Source organism: Labeo rohita, chromosome 20, assembly GCF_022985175.1.
Source record: "Labeo rohita strain BAU-BD-2019 chromosome 20, IGBB_LRoh.1.0, whole genome shotgun sequence".
NCBI classification, from domain to species: domain Eukaryota; kingdom Metazoa; phylum Chordata; class Actinopteri; order Cypriniformes; family Cyprinidae; genus Labeo; species Labeo rohita.
Genome location: NC_066888.1, coordinates 30899379 through 30917725, shown reverse-complemented (window position 1 = coordinate 30917725; position 18347 = coordinate 30899379). Strand labels below are relative to the sequence as shown.

The window sequence follows — 18347 nt, the reverse complement described above, 5'->3', positions numbered from 1 at the left end:
TTTATTTTTTAATTAAACAAACATTGCAGTCTTAAATAAATCACACAACTCAAGCTCGCTCCAGAGGAAATTACTGTACAGAAGAGCAAATTAGCACATAATTGTCTGGATGAGAAGCATTAACTAAAATGCGAAGTAAACATAATTAAACTTGCTGATTTTTATTAATGAGCTACATAAAACAATGTTTATTCATTAGTGGTGTTTACTAAAGTTACAATCCCTGTTACTATTGATCATACTTAGAGTCAGTGATACAAACAAACCCACTCAAGCAACAATTAAGAGCCATTCAGAACCTAAATCAAACTAAATGTAGAAATACACTAAAAACAGATCAGAATAACTGCATAGTAACACATGGACAAGCACAAAAAAACATCTTAGGATATTATAGTTATCTAAAACTGAAGCACAAAAAAAATCAGTATTTGAAAAAAATATGTTAAATAAAACTAAACAACATTTTTCAAAATATATATAAAAAAAAAAAAAACATATTTCAGCAAGGTGTCCATTTAATTTAGTTTAACTTTATATATAATATAATTATAGAAAATAACTAAAATAAAAATACACAAAAAACCTTCATTTCAGCTAGCTGCCATCATTTCTCATTTGAATTTAGTTTAGTTATTAAAATAAATAACTAAAATAAAAATTTATAAAAAAAAAAAAAAAAAAAAAAAAAAGAATCTATAAGGCAATGCCAAGGCAACATTTCTCATTTTAATTTACTTATAATAACTAAAATATTAAAAACCTACACAAAATGACAAAAACACACTGCACGGTAAATGATAAATAATGGAAAACAAAAATGAAAACTGATTCAAAATATTAATTAAAAAATACAAAACACGGAGCATCATATTGGCGCATTTTGCACACACAAAAACTGCTCACATTTCCTTTAAAAGTGTAAATATAAAAGTTACCATCAACTAAAATTACATATCCAGGGAAAAACTGAACTAAATAGTAAATGGTCGCTCAACTAAAGTGGCATCTAAAAGTTAATGTACTACCCAAGTACATCATAACAAAATGTCCTATGAAAATTTCATTTCTTGAAAGTTTCAGATTTCCCAGCAGACAAAATTTTGGCTGGTTCCTCGCGTTCACTTTTATAAGTTTTCTGACTAATGCATTTGCTCATTTCACTTTTAAAGGATTTATGATGTTGGCTTATCCATAAAAACAAAAACAAAAAAAAACTGAAACTGAAGTTCATCTTGTAGTTTTCAAGCTACATCCACCAAACTCAGAACAGACTTTGCATGCTTTATTTTTCTAACTGACCTGATGCGTAATTCTATAATGTTCAAAAAAGCCTATAATAAAGCCTGTAATGTTCAAACTTCAATGTTAAGTTTTCTTTTTAAACTGTCAGCCAAAGTGAACAAACTCTGTAGACAAACTATTCTAGTTATTTTGTGTCGACTTCACAGGCCAAGCTGTTTTCTATTACTCAGCGCAACAGAAGAAACGATTATTTATTTGTCTGTTGTTTTTCTCTGGCTTGGCAACACATCCTTAGTGCTTATGAGCAATATGTAGGTATAAAATTGGAGACGCAGATTAAAAAAAAAAAAAAAAAAAAAAAAAAAAAAAAAAAAAAGGAGACTGTTCAACAGCAGAACCTAAAAAATAAAATGAATTACAGAAGGAGATAAAAAGCAGATATTGACATGCTCAGATTAAAGACTGTGGATGAGCGCTGGAAAACAACATTTATTGTCCTGAGGGTGAACAATGCTCATCATTAAATAAATGAACAACATTACGTGCCCTACAAATCAATGTGCTCACTGCGCTGCTGATATAAGAATGCATATTCAATCATTTTTATTGATCAGTATGTAGTCGTTTTTTCATTACACTTCCTCTTCAAGTTTCATCAACACTTAAATAACAAAAGTAATGTTCAGTAGAACAGCATTTACTAAAAATATAATAAAACCAACAACCACGTTGGTGGATCAATATATTTTATATATTTTTTTTGTCAATTAAAAAAAGTTATTTTCGAAAACACAAACACACATATGTGAAAAAAATATATATATATATGTAAATATATAAATACATATAATTAAATTAATATATATATATATATATATATATATATAAAGTTTAACAGTGATGTTATTTTATATATATATATACACACACACAAAAAATAAGCATATATATATATATATATACACACACACTTTATAAAATATATTATATAAAATGTACAAATGAAAAATATATTTAATTTAAAAAAGTTGTTATTTTCATACACCTATGTAAATATAAAAAATTATACAAAAGGTACATATAAAAATATGCAGAATATATATGAATATATAAAATGTAAAAATTATATGTAAATATATAAATACATATAATTAAATTAATATGTACATGTACAAAACTCAACAGTGATGTAATTTTTATTATACAAACAATATAAATTTTAAATATACTATATAGAATGTACATATAAAAATATTATGCATATTATGCATACATATATAAAATATAAAAATACATGTTATGCTAATATATAAATATATATAAATTAATTAATCTTCAGAAATGCGTTTGCAAATATTATATATATATATATATATATATACATACATACATATATACATATATATACATACATACATATATACATATATATACATACATACATACATATATATATATATATGTATATATCATTTAATTTAATTTTACTCACAGACTATATATTTTATATATACACACACACCTGAATTATTTTATGATTTTTGGAGACGCGATTTAAGAAAAGTTAGTCATTATTACCATAAAGTTTAATGACTAATTTTACTATTTATTCAAGTTTAGAACCGGGCAGCAGAATAAATTGGATGTTCATTAATTAATTGCTAGTCTAAGACATGATGTTTGTGAACGTTTGATGTTCTTCTGCCCGTAACTCTCTGAACTCTTACGCCGTTTGTTTTTCTCAGTAGGTTTGAGTGACAGGAGGGAGGAATCACTCTTATTCTCTTCACTTTGAGGATGAATTATTCATACATACAAGCTTTGATCCCTTTTATCCTTCTTTGTGCATAAAGAACACACTCGGATTGACATTTTAACAGAAACGTTGTTTAGAACAAATCAACTCGCTCAAAGGGAGAATGACATTTCTGTGAAATGAAATCACGCAAGATATGTGCTTCCTGAACATGAAAGTTTCTCACAAATGATCGACGTTACATTTATCAGGCCCGAAACGTAACAAGTTAAATGTGATTGGTTGCTTCACATGTCAGTCACAGTCCCTTTCAGTCTAAGCGGGCAGGTTTTGACCAGAAAGAGCTGCAAAACTAAACTACAGTAAAAATAAAAACTTAAATTGTCAAACTCACTTGAATACGTCATACAGCTTGTACTGGAAGTTTTTATTGTGGCACATCTCATATTTCTGGCCCTCTAGGATGAATTGCTCTTGTTGCATAATGCCTCATTTGTAAGTCACTTTGGATAAAAGCAGCCACTTAATGAATAAATGTAAACATTAATCCATTTAGCATTCTGATTTGGCCTCATGTTGATACATTTTTGATTAAGCACTCATATCTTTCTTTTGTTCGTAGTCATTTTTATAGATTATTTATGCTATTAATTATGCTAAAACCCCAAACTCTTCCTTAATGGGAAAAGAGATGTTTACAGTACAATTGCTTTAAAGGAAATGTAAGTGCTTTTTGTGCAAAAGTCCCTCAACAAAAACCAACAGGATTTTTCTAAATGAGTATTGATGAAAATTAGCTCTGTGACCAACAAAAGTGATTCTTACACATTTAGTTTGTCATGATAATCTTCAGAATGAACTCAACTATTGAAGTTTAAATACAACTGGCAGAAGTAAAAAGCTGAACTTAAAGGCTATAAACAAACTAAACCCTAGTCTCATGCATTCAGTGTCACCATCAAGCTAAAAACATTTTCCCTGATAGTACAGGATAGAATAGTCTGCAAAAGCACAGTTATAAACATAATAGCTGTTTCCACCCAACATTGTAAATTTAACTAATTTGCAAACTTAGAATATTGCATGAAACATTTCCTGCTTACATCCCATGTGTTCAAAACAACAAAATAGTCGCTTCCTGGGAAACTGGTGCTAAGTACCAATAATACAATTAAAAGTTGCTGCAACCAGAGACGGCTGTGGCTCTTTTTCCTACAGAATAAATGACTTGTACCAGACAAAACGCAATAACAAAACCTGGCATCTTTTTGTAAAACAGTTGACTATTATTAAAGGAGAGTCCACTTCCAGAACAACAATTTACAAATAATTTACTCACCCTTGTCATCCAAGATGTTCATATCTTTCTGTCTTCAGTCATAAAGAAATTATGGTTTTTGAGGAAAGCATTTCAGGATTTTTCTCCATATAACAGACTTCATCGGTGCCCCAATTTTGAACTTCCAAAATGTAGTCTAAATCGATCCCAGCCAAGGATGAAGGGTCTTATCTAGCAAAACGATCTGTCATTTTTTTGGGAAAACAAAAATTTGTAGCACTATAAAAGCTTGTGTAGCACTAGCTCTGGGATGCGAATCTTCGACGCTATGTATTATTGAATCACATCGAAAGGTCACGCGGAACGTAGGCAGAACTATAGACCCAGTGTTTACAAAGCGAACGTGCAAAGACTAAGGAAGTGCAAGTAAGTCAAACGCTGTTTACAAACAAAAAGGTACAACAATGTTGGATGATTCTGCAATTGTAAGAGAATATAAGATGGAGAACCATACTCTACCTTTTTGAGCCGGAGTACACAGATGAACTTAGACATGATTCATAGCATTGTGAACGCGTATCCCAGAGCCAGTGCTACACAAGCTTTTGTGCCAAACAAAATATACCAATTTTTATTTTTCGAAAAAAATGACCATTCGTTTCGCTAGATAAGACCCTTCTTCCTCGACTGAGATCATTTAGAGCCCTTTGAAGCTGCATTTAAACTGCATTTTGGAAGTTCAAAATCGGGGCACCAATCAAGTCTATTATATGGAGAACAATCCTGAAACTTGTGTAAGGTGATCTGATTGGCTGACACCAATATTGACACTTAAAAAGTTACAAATTTTGCATCTTCCGCTGCGAGCAACACCAGAGACGCAACGCAATGGACCCACAATTCAGTTCAGCAACGCTTGACGTCACTCCATTCAAAGTAAACGAGAGACGCTGACACCGACGCCCCATGTGAATCTACTGTTACACCGCTAAAGCAGACCAAGCTGAAAATGTAATTTTCAAAAACATTTTTATCATCCCGCATAATGGAGTGCAGCAGATCAGTGCAAGAATTTCAAAAACTGGGGTGGACAGTTTGGCCATTTATAATTATTGGGGGGAGGGGGAGGGGGACGGGTCTATGGTGGTTATGGCCCTGAGTTTATGCACATCCTCTAAAAGACAATATATATATATATATATATGTATATATATAAACACCTGACTCAATTGAGTGCATAAGTTTTTATGCACATCTTGGCATTTCCAACCATTTTTTATGTGATATCCAAAAATGTGCATAAAAATAGGTGGATAGAAACATAGGTAAAGAGGTTGTGAAAGCAACTAGTTAGTACATGCATTTTCTCTTGGGTCTATTGATATTTAATGTCTCTGACTTGTTAACAACTGCCTTTTTCAAGACAAGTAAGAGCTTTAATAAAACCACAAGGGGGTTTTATTGATCTATTTTATACTGTAGAATAAAACTTGAAAATATCTTGAGCCTATACTAACCACAGATCTTATTTCAGGCATTTAACTAAAAACCCATTCAAAAAACCCATTAACTTTGAAACGATGGAAGCAGAAGTACTACAATGCAAACGCATTTCCAGCTTTCGGCCTACAAAAATACAACATCCAAGCACTGTATTGCCACTGTGGTGGTTACTTATTGGTTTACAATTAAGTTTTATTATCCACCAGGTGAAAATAAAATGCTGCGGGACGAGTTACATGCCAAAAGTGGGTTATAGGTTTAATCAACCCACCGAGAATGAGCAATATCAACAGTGATGCTTGCCTTCACAACAACCCTCAACTGGTCTGGGCGAATTATCTTTGAAATGACTTCGGGTTAGTGTTGAGAAGTGATTTTGCATGACTTTAATGAGAGCTCAGTATGGATGCCCCACATTTAATTTCATGTCCCGACTCGTCTAGTTTCCTTAAAGTGACCGAATAAGAATAAGCCATGAATAATTACACAGGACTAAATGAGAGCGCCCTAGTGTGCCAACATTTTCATGACCTTGCTAATGCCTTGGAATTAATATACATTTAAAATGACTTCTGCTGAGGGAGTAAAACAACCGGCCCTCGGGTAAACAGCTGGCACAGTTGGCTTAAGAAAAATCACAAGTTAAATATTTAGCTGAGAGCAAATAGACACACTGGCACTAAATGCTAGGCGTCCTCACGAGCCACAGAAAATAGTTTTCCAATGAATATTTAACACTTCAGAATGCCTTTTCACTTCATTATGCTCTAAAGCAGCACAAAGTCCATATTATTGTGTTTACTTTTTATAATGGCTTGTAAAACAGACATCTAGCATGTCATGTAGATCCGTGTTCTGTCAGCATGAGAAGTAGGAGAAACATTTTAAATTCTAAACGGATGTCAGGAGACATCTGCTACGCCAACAGTACTGCCAGCGTAGCATCTGAAAGCCTTGTTCACGTAATGGAGACAGCATAGTGTACTTCCTTGCAGAGACACAGACTCACGCTGTAGACTTTATTAGGGTTGAATATGGCGGCGGCGACTGCAGTGATGTCTAAACAGTGGCATCAGTGCCAGGTGATTCACCAAGCTGGATGTTCTTAAACTTCTCTGGCTGCTAGATACTTTATTATGGACATAAAATCTGGTCCACATTGCAGTTTATCCTGGCCAAAAATGGCCATTTAGAAAGCAACTGTCTACAGATGTCTAAGGCAACTAAACAGTCTTATGTCTAAGAGCAAAGTAGACTATACGTGGTTGATACATATGAGCTTTTATACATAGTAAAAAAATAAAATAATTCTTTTTACAATTAGGGAACACAATAAATCCAAATCATGTCAAAATCTAAATAAAAAGAGCTCAAACTGAAATGCTGAATTGTGTTATCAAGGCATGGCTGTTTTATATTGGGGCATGTTGTCACATGTTTGTTGCAGTTGCTTTTTAAAATGTATTTATTTTGTTATTAGTTTAATTATATAAAGCTGTTAACGTTTCAATAAAGATATGCTGTTGAACATTATGGTTTCTTGTCAATATAACTGTAACAAGATGGATAGATAGACAGATGGATAGATGAAAATTACCGTGTAGTTAACCATTAACAGTGCTGTGACAACTTCCCTATATATTAAACGGATATTCAGCAGAAATAATAATAATCACCTCTTCTGAAGACTGTTTTCTAACTGAAGGCCTGTTATATTTTATCAGTCTGCTCAATCAAATGATGAATCAAATTACAATTCCATTTTTATGTGTACCTAGAGCTTTTATTATCTACTTTTGAGCAACACAGCGCCATCACGTACATATTATTATAAAATCTTACCTTAAAAGTAGAGATGAGGCATTGTCGATCACGCGAATCAAGCGGGTGTTTTCAGCAACTTTAATTTTCTCAATCCCATTTACAGTAAGGAAAGCTAGTCAAGATGACGATCTCTCCAGAATTACACCCTCATGAAAAAGAAGTTCACTCTAAGCTCCAGGGTTTGGTATATTTATTACGAGTATGAACTATAATCATGTCGTTTGTGAGGTTCATCACACGCGCTCGAAAACGTGAACGCGCAAACCAGCAACAGCAAATGAGCGAGTGCACAAATTGGCTACTGACATGCAGTGTAAATTAGAAAGGTAATACAATGTAAAATACATTAATTACTACAGACCTTAAAATCAACTGAATATTTACAATACACTTTTAAAATTCAAATATTATGTTTTATTTTACAAATTATTACCAACCAGGGCGTGTGCTTTTGCGTGACATCATGAGAACTTGCGCTTGTAAACAACAAAAGGTGAGCTCGAAACCACTACATTACAAAAGCTAATTCGTACTACAAAAAATGCAATTTTTGGGAAAAAAAAAAAAGTCAGAATTGTGAGATATAAACACAGAATTCTGGCTTTTTATCTCGCAATAATCTTATTTCAGAACTTTGAATGTAAAAAAAAAGGCCAAAATTACGAGAGAAAGTCTGGATTATTAAATAAAACGTTGCAATTACCTTATTTGTTTGTTTATTAAGTTAAGTGGCTGAAATAAAAAAAAAAAAATTGCACAGCAACAGTAATACAGCAATACATAATTTATTCATGATGCTGTACATATTAAGCCTACTAAGTTTTAAACAGCTGATTTGCTCAGAAATTCCTCACACTTTGTATAAATGATACAAAAGTTAAAAGCTTACTGTGGCTCTTTCAGTCTTTGATGCTCTTATTTTATGTCAAAATTTTAGCAGTGTAATTGTAAACCACATAATTACAGCACTTTTTTGTCCTTTCATTTTAAAAGCAATAAACCATGAAAGTCTTTCACACCAGAATGTATTCTGCACCTGTGGGGTCCATGTATTTTCATGAACTCGCTTGACGTTTCACACACTGTTTGGCCCCGTTATCACTAATATTCAGTTCTGCTCATGAATATCTTGTTTACTTGATACCAAGTGTCTCCAATAAAACTCCTGGAAATCTTCCAAATGTTTGATGCCGTGAACCTCGCAATCTTTGGCAAATGCAGCTGGATCTTCCTCAGAAGCTTGTACACAGGATTTTGTTTACTGATGGACTGATAAAAACCTGTGCTGTGCTCTGAAATTAATTGGCACTGGTGATTTCAACCAGCTCCTGCTGTTTGTATTTTGATAACTATATATAAACGCATCATTTTTAGTGAGCAAATCCAAATCCATCTATTATTTTGATCAGTTACTAAATTTAGTACATTGTCTTTAGCAAAGTACTTTAAAAAAAAAGCTTTCTGCTAAATGACTACTTTACTTTCATTTTCAATTCTGCATGATGCTTTTAAATGAATGACCACTGACTGCTCCTATAAGATTTTATAAACAAATGAACTAATTAGGTTTAATCAGGATACTTTAGTCTCCGAGACCAACAGATTTAATCCGATTTTGAGTCATTTTGCACCACTTGATATAGAAAAGGACGACTGACAAAGTGCATTTTTAAATTACATGTCTTTATGAATATTGCAGATTTTCTCATTATGCATTAGGGCCTTGAAAGAGGTTGTATTTCATAATTCATTGTTTTAATTCAGGCAGCGATAAAGATATGGGATTTTGTCAGTGAAATAGCTCCTGTCTGAGAACAGCTGTGCCTAATATAATCTTGTCTTCCCTTTGAAGGAAGTTACATTGAAGGGACATTAAGATTTCACACAGCCAAGTTTAAACAGTAGGAACATTTGTCTGGTTTGCTGGTGGTTGGGTTTGTCTCATCCGTCTGCAAGGGATTTGGCATCAACTTTGTTACAGATGTTTCTCTTAAAATTCCTTTGGTGACATGATTTTGTAAATGAAACGTTTTACTGTAAAATTATACATCTAAATGATATCTGCTTCAGTAAACAGTTATTGTAAATGACAGTATGCATACTAATGCCACATGTTGTGAATGTAATTCAATGGGGGAAAAAATACAGATCATATTTTTTTCCAGAACAACAAAGCAGATACAGAAAAAGTACAACACTTCTAGTGTTTTCTTATTCAAGTGGCATAATGTGATTTTTTTTTAGGCTGGATCGGAGTGAAGTATCTACAGACACAGAGTAGTAAGACCCCGTGCTCGCTAATGCATCATTCTGTAGACTATTACATTGATTTAAATCTGCCCCCGTTCTGAGCTGACAGGCATAGAAATGAGATCTATGTCTGCTATCTGTGTACTCTGCCAAATGCTAATAAGATTGTGTTGGACATGACAGAGAGCTTAACTCATCTCCTGATGGTCTGCATTAAAAATACACTTCAATTTTACTTTCATTTAAAACTTTGTTGTTGTTCCCTCCAGTTTTCAGACTGATATTTTAATTTGGGATGAGTCGAGCGGATGAGATTGAGCTGTGTTTTGTGTCGAGTTTTCATTATTTGTGTTTAATTTTTGTGAAATGTCAGCCCAGTGTGTTGATTAGCACTCCTGCGACCTTGGCTATCAGACAAACGCCAGCGGCTCGGTGTGTGAATATTAAACAGGTCGGTCTAAATGGATCTCCAAACACTGTTCCAGTCTCTCAGCTTGAATTATTAATGATGGAAGTTTATTGACCTGCATGAATACATCAAACAAATGATTAGAAATTACGTCATTCTTGGCCAGACAGGCCATACTTGCATTCGTTTTAATATTAGCCTTGAAAAAGAACATTATCTTAGAGTGAAACTCTTTGGTCTTTGTGTTAATTTGGTGTCTTGTGAATAACTGTTTCTTAGATATTTCTTTCAGTAGTAATCAGATCTAACTAACTCACCTCTACACCTTTTATCTTTTCCCTCAGCCAACTTTCAAGCTCAGTGATCCTGTAGAAAAGAAAATGTGATCACCCTAATAGCTCAATTGTTTCTCCTTGACAGAAATTGGATTAAATTGAGAGAAAATTTTTTGAGAATTTTTTTTTGCTGTAGTCTCCTGGTTCTCAGAAAAAGAAATCTCTGGTGTTTCAACAATGTCTTAAACCGTGTTTAACCAGTTAAACCATACCAGTTTTTGCAATCACATGCCAGTCAAATTCAATCAAATTCTTCTCAGATCAAATGATCTGAACTGCTATCAACATTTATTTTATCGCTCTATACACTTACTGTATGTCAACTGTAAAATAATTATATGAGAAACATCGGACACGCCGTTGATACTTAAAAGAAACAAAACTGAGATCCCAGACATGTCTGGTGTGTGATGAAAAAGCAGTTTTGCGCAATAAAATATTTAACTGTGATTAAATAAATATCAAAGATCAAAGACATTTCATGGACATCTCATAAAAATATGCACTTATGACATGTTAAATGAAAGTCCATGCTATAAAATCTGTATAAATCTAACATCAAAAACTAATATAAAAAAAGGTTTGAGTGGATCCTCAAATGTCCTTTGACCTTTTACTCTCACAGTACAAAAAATGATTTTCTTAGTATATTTTCAGTCTTTCCAGTACAAAATTCCTAAATAAAGATTCATTTACTTCACTCTTCTTTTCATTAAAAAAGAATCTTTCTTACTCCAGTGGCATTTTTTCATGCTTTAAGCGTAATATGTTAACTTTTAGATATTTGTAATGAAAAATAAGACAAAAAAGGAAGAAAATCATTGTGCATGTAAAGCTTAAATCAATGCTGGAATATTGTCTTGGTTTACTGCACAGGATTGTACAGTTTTATTATTAAAACGTGCAAATGAATAAGTGGCCGTGTCGCAGTGTATTTCCCCAATGTTGTTATCACATGTCTTTAAATGATGCTGACACAATGGCAGGACCGGATATGCCGTCGGCTCCAAGCAGTGAGCCATGATTTATTATCCACTTTGTGCTGACAGCTCCTTTTCTTCCCTCTCTCTTTCCAGGTCGTGTCAGAAGAGCAGGCGAGGATGAAACTGAAGCTCAGTAAAAGAAATTCCCCCTGGGGGAGCCATAGACAGATGTGGAGCCCCTGGAGCCACTGACCTTGTGTCTGGATGATCTATGGATGGAGACCACCCGCCCTCAAGAGTCAGTCTTCCACTGCTGAGCAATTCCACATTGGCAGACGCAAACAAATGTTGCTCGGTAATTGCTGAGTGTCTACAGTCTGGGCGTTGGGTTCCTACACTCCATTTTCACAAAGTTACCTTCCTGTTACAAGAAAAACGACCGTACTTAGTCTGGAGAACTCTGACCCACGATCCAGCAAATTCAAGCCAAGCTTCCGGGAAAGCCCATGTATCCTCACATCACCTTCCAATCGCATGACCGTGAAAGAGGAAAGTTATGGCATCTCATCGAGAATGCTGAGGTCGGGCAGGCGTGCGGTCTAACAGGATCAATACAGCCTCGCTGATTAATGGGCAGATTTCTCTTCCATTTAGTGCACTGGGGAAGAATCATCTGCCAAGACCAAGATTGTGAAACCAGGTCTCTTCGCTCTTTAAGAGTTGCATTTCCATTGCAAAGTAACCCTGCTCTAGACCTTTTTTGGCCCTTTGTATCATTTAACACTTTGTCTTCAGATTTACAATCAATACGACTTTTGCAATGCAGTGTGAATTAAACTGTCAATCAGACACAATTGGCTTTGTGGTAGGATAAGTTCTTTTTACTTTGTTCCTGAGTCAAGTTCACAAAATATTGGGAATGCAAATGCCTTTAAAAATCACCGACCTGGGTTGAAAAGATAGCCCCTCCAAACCAGCAAAGCTTGACCCTGCTGATTAATAGGCGGATCTCTCTTCCATTTAGTGCGCGGGGAAGAATCATTTGCCAAGACCAAGATTGCGAAACACGTCTCTTTTTCAAGTGTTGCATTTCTGTTGAAAAGCAATCCCGCGCTGGACCGGTTTTGGAACTTTGTTTCATTTTACACAAATTCTTCAGATTTACAATTATTCTGAGAATAGTCATCTGCCAAGACCAAGATTGTGAAACAGGACTCTTTGGTTTTCAAGAGTTACATTTCCATTGAAAAGTAATCCTGCTCTAGACCTTTTTTGGCACTTTGTATCATTTAACGCTGTATCTTCAGATTTACAACCCTTGCAAAGCCTTGAATCAAACTGTCAATTGGAAGCAATTGGCTTTTTTGGTAAAATACGTTATTTTTACTTCATTCCTGGGTCAAGTTTACAAAATATTGGAAATGCAAATGCCTTCAAAGTTAGCAGAACTGGACTGAAAAGACAGTCAATCCAACCAGCACAGTAAAGCCTGACCCTGCTGATTAATGAGTGGATTTCTCTTCCATTTAGTGCATCAGGGAAGAATCTGCCAAGACCTAGACTGTGAAATAGGTCTCTTTGGATTTCAAAAGTGGTATTTTTATTGAAAAGTAATCCTGTACTGGACCTTCTTTGGAACTTTGTATAATTTAGCACTGCTTCTTCAGATTTATGATCAGTTAGAGAAGAATCATTTGCCGAGACCGAGATTGTGAAACTAGGTCACTAGGTCTTCAAAAGTTGAATTTCAATCGCAAATTAACCCTGCTGTAGACCTTTGTTGGCCCTTTGTATAATTTAACACTATTCCTTCAGATGTACAATCAGTACAAGCCTTGCAAAGCATTGTGAGCAACTGGCTTTTGGTAGGACAATTCCTTTTCACTTTGTTCCTGGGATAAGTTTATGAAATATTAGAAATGCAAATACCTCCACTGTTCACAAAACTGGGATGAAAAAGCAACTGCTCGAACCAGCTCCAACTTGAAGAGTCCTTCGAACCCAAGTGCAACGGAGTGGACAACATTGCTGTGAGTGAGTGCATGCGGTGGTGGCCCTCAGCATGGTGTTGCCACCACCGGACAAGCGGCACGTGTGTCTTACCACCTTTGTCATCATGACCAGCATGGCCTTCATGGATGCCTACCTGGTGGAGCAGAATCAGGGGCCACGAAAGATCGGCGTCTGCATCATTGTCCTGGTCGGGGATGTCTGCTTTCTTATCGTCCTCCGCTACGTGGCGGTTTGGGTCGGAGCAGAAGTGCGAACAGCACGACGAGGATACGCCATGATCCTTTGGTTCCTCTATATCTTTGTGTTGGAGATAAAGCTTTACTTTGTCTTCCAGAACTGTAAGGCTGATCGCAAGAGTCTGGAGACTGTTGCCCGGAAAGCTTTGACTTTATTGCTGTCCATTTGTGTGCCAGGCCTCTATCTGGTTCTGGTGGCTCTGGACAGCATGGAATACGTCCGTACCTTTCGTAGAAAGGAGGACATGAGGGGTCGGCTCTTCTGGGTGGCTTTGGACTTGCTGGACCTGCTGGATATGCAGGCAAACCTTTGGGAGCCGCAGCGGACGGGTTTGCCCATTTGGGCGGAAGGTTTGATGTTCTTCTACTGCTACATTTTGCTTCTGATTCTTCCCTGCGTGTCCCTGAGCGAGATCAGCGTGCAGGGCGACCACGTGTCCCCCCAGAAGATGATGCTCTATCCTCTTCTCAGTCTGGTCACCATCAACATCGTCACCATCCTAATACGTGGCGTCAACATGGTACTCTTTCAGGACAGCCGGGTTTCCACTATCTTCGTTGGCAAGAACGTGGTGGCCATCGCGACCAAGGCGTGCACCTTTCTCGAGTACCGGAAACAATCTAGAGAATTCCCGAATCGAGAGAACGCAACCGGAATTCCCATGGAAGTCCAGCAGAACTCGGTGGGACATGGACAAGCTTTGCCAAATGCTACGAGCCTCCCACATGAACCCACCCCAGCACGGGAGATTATGGATACATGACCAAGGAGCCAAAACCATGGATTTTCTTTAACTGAAACTACCAGATACGAACTGTTGAACTGTTTTGGGGTGTTTTTGGTCCAGCATTACGAGGTGCTCGGTCCTCTTGTGGACTGAGGTAACTCAGCCAAATATGAGCTGTATTGTTCCAAGAAAAACATTCAGTGTTTTATAATTCATTCTCCACAACTGGCAATGAAGAACCAAGTGCTGTTTTCTTTCTGTACAGTAGCTGAATGACTGTGATGAAAAATACTTTTCCTGTTTGAGAGACTAAACTCTTGTTTCCACATCCACTTTGTGTGTCTGGCTTCCTGTTGTCATGGTGCATCAGATATTTACCTCTCTTGCAAGTACTGAATGGGAGAACGGAACTAGAGTGCAATGAGTTTATTATTGAGGGTTAGGTGAGGTTGATGTTTGTGACCAATTTCGGGGAGTAGTCCTACATGCCTGCAGTATGTGTTTGCGCTTGTGCTGCGATGTGTTGACATTTAAAGAAATGAGAATGAGAGGGAAATGTAAGAAATTTGTGTCCGATGACCTTTATGGAATTATTTAGGAAAAAGTCAGTGAATGCACTTCCACTTGGTTGGTATATGGATTATTATTGTTATCATTGTTATTATAATTATTATTATTATTATATATACCACTTGTGTACTTGCTTTTTTACATTTTTGTTTGAGGATTCAGTTGTATTTAATAAAAAATAAGAAAAAAATGCAATTTGGAAAGTGTTTTTATGCTAATAGAACTGCCAGTCCCAGGTTGCCAAGTCTGTGTTTTTTTCTACAGAATTGGGCTACTTCAAAAATGTTGCCACAAGTAGATTTTTCCCCCAGGAGTTCACAGTTTGACATACTGCATAAATTATATTTGACAGAAATGCTTGTAATTAAATATTTTAAATTCTACCAATGATAAAACTATAGTAGATGTTATGTTTTTTGAAGGAGCACCACTGGTAAGCCAGGGTTCCTCAAACCTTGCCCTGGAGGGCAATGCACTACAGAGTTTAGCTCTAACCCTGATCTAACTCACCCACCTGTGATTTTCTAATGATCCTGAAGACATTGATTAGCATGCTCAGGTGTGTTTGATTAGGGTTGGAGCTAAACTCTGCAGGAAAGTGGATCTCGAGGGCCAGATTTGAGGATCCCTGCTGTAAGCTGTGTTTATGATCACTACAGTATAGTGGTTTTTGCATGTTGATATTTGGGATATGGTCATTGGGCTGTTTTTGATTGGCCATTGGGCTCATTGTATTACGCAGACCTGGCAACCCTGCCAACCATCCCACACTTTTTCTCCACATGAACATAGGATCACAGCATTTCCATTTCAGCCCTTGTTTAAATCAGTTCCTCTAATGTTTGAGTAAACACACCGTGTCTGCGGAAGCGGATGGAAGGGGTAAATGGCATCTGGGAAAATGAAATAAATTACGCGTGGCCCCCATCAGCAGGGACTCACCTTTCTAAAGCCACACAGCGTGAAACTGATTCCTAAAACACTGAGGCCTGGACACCGCGGAATTAAACAGCCTTCCCTCCGCACGCAGTGCGAATGCGAAAACCATTTACCATCCACGTCTGATGTATTCAGCATATGTAGCAACCTGATGTATTCCATTTCAGCAACATTAATTTATTGCCACCTGCATATGGTGGGCGGTCTCGGGTGATGTTGACTCACTCCACTGCATATTGTGCTTTTTAAGAATTTCTCTACTTTAGCGTCCACCCACCATCTGACAGCATGAATATGCCTCTATGATAAAGTGTTTCATACAGCAACACACCATTTACTTGAACACTATTTAGAAACAACAGAACACTGATTGCATGTTTTTCTGAATTGCACCAGAGAGGGATATTCATGCACTAACAGAAGACACCTGCCCTAAAATTCCTGCCCTATTCTACGTCATTCAGCAATTACACACATGTACAAGTGAGAATGACTGTAAATATAGTTTCAAGGGGGTTAAGATGAAGAGTTTGGTTCCAAAACGCAATAAACGCCATTTTTTACAAAACTGAGTTCCTGCCAAAATCAGTATTGTATCTGGTCGGTATTGAAAAGGCAGTTTTTAATTTTACGCAAAATTTGATGTCCGCCGTGTTATTCTGTCTGTATCTTTCCAAACCGCGACAAACGCCAGTCTCCCTTCTCTGCAAAATGCGATACATCCACTCAGCCAATCACAGTGTACCATTTCACACATTGTAAACAGTAAAGGCAGCGCTTTGAAAACACCCCGCATCTTAGTTTTCAGCGTTGAGTAATGTATGACATACATTTCTGACGAATTCTTTCAAAAAACAAAGTGTAGAGAGAGTGTAAATAAGAGATTCACTGTGCAGTGTAGAGAGCTTTGTTGATTATAATGGAACTTTGTGAGATCGCGATGAAGATGAGTGACAGCTTTTAATGATTTTTAAGGGAGTTTGTAAATTACATACTGATTTAATACAACAGTTAAATAAACAAAAAGTTAATATTAAATGACTAACATTGTCTGACTATAACACTATTGCCTGGTTTTGCTCTATTTTGTCGAAACAAAGTCACAACTGAGCTACTGTGCATCTCTGTTCAAACACAGCTGTGTTTCTTTTATGAATGAACATGCATTTTTAAATGGATCTAGTGAGTCAATGAATCAATTACCCATTCCATAAAGACAGTCACTTGCTTTATTCCTGAATGAATCAGCCGTTCGAAGGAATCAAATGAATGATACGATTCAGTAATTAAACCCGCCACCTACTGTTTTAGTTTAATTTTTAAAGTATCTTCTTTTCAGTTATTTAAATCATTTAATATTTCTATATTAAAAATGTTATACTTAAAACTCAATATGAATTTATGAAGTTGATTGCACACACACCACCTCTGAGCTTCATTAGACATATGAAAATACACCTACAAGCCACTTTCTTGTTCCACCTCTGTAGTACAAATTAATTTTGTTAATACTGATTTCATTTGATTGGTAACTTATTCTTATTCTGTTGTTTTAATTTGAAATTTAAAAAAGCTTATAAAATATATATTTTTTAAAATTTGACATAAAAGATGACTTTCAAAAATCCCCTCTAATTTACTTTAAGGATTCAAATATCACCTCATGATGGGAAGGCTAATTTTTGATCAGAATTTTTGTTTATTGTTTGGAAGGTACTCCTAAAATGTTGACTGTGCTCCTAAATTTTTTAAGTTAGAAGCACAAGTGCTCCTACAAAGAAAAGTAAGCGTAGAGCCCTGATGGATTTATTGCATTTTGGGGGGAAAAATCATCAGTTTTTACAATAAATCTCTGAAAATTAAAATCTGGATTTAAATTTTGAATGTTATTATAAGCTAAAGATGCTATGTTAAAGTTTGAAACAGAAAATAGTGGTTTTCATCTAGCCACAGAAAACACATCTTCACTCAAATTAATCAAAACGGATTTATAGCATTTTGGAACCAAACTAAAATCAGTTTCAATATGGCAATTCACCCAAAAACACCCAAACAACAACAAAATCTATTTTTGTTATTAGATGGCATTAAATCTCATGAGAAAAATATGAGAACAGTACGTACCATTAACCTACATCTACATCTGCGTAAGCGGCTACATCTGAGTACATATATTACAGTGCAAAAACATCTTTTTCAGGATAAATTTTAAACATTCCGTCTTAACCTTCAGCCCAAAACAGCCTATGGTGCGACTACAGCATTACACTGTGATCTATAATTCAGCAGTGTGGGTGTTTACCACAATATTTAATCACATACTGTAAATGCAAGGAA

At 35.7% G+C, this 18347-nt stretch overlaps 1 protein-coding gene across 1 annotated transcript in view; it reads left to right on the top strand.

The window, feature by feature from the left end:
- tmem121ab (transmembrane protein 121Ab) overlaps positions 1–15221 on the top strand; it is a 48027-nt gene extending 32806 nt beyond the window's left edge. The window contains exon 2 of the mRNA XM_051138526.1: positions 11678–15221. Within this exon, the coding sequence (XP_050994483.1) occupies positions 13587–14537 (951 nt within the window). The 5' untranslated portion in view covers positions 11678–13586 and the 3' untranslated portion in view covers positions 14538–15221. The remainder of the gene's footprint in view (positions 1–11677) is intronic.
- Positions 15222–18347: the final 3126 nt, after the last annotated feature.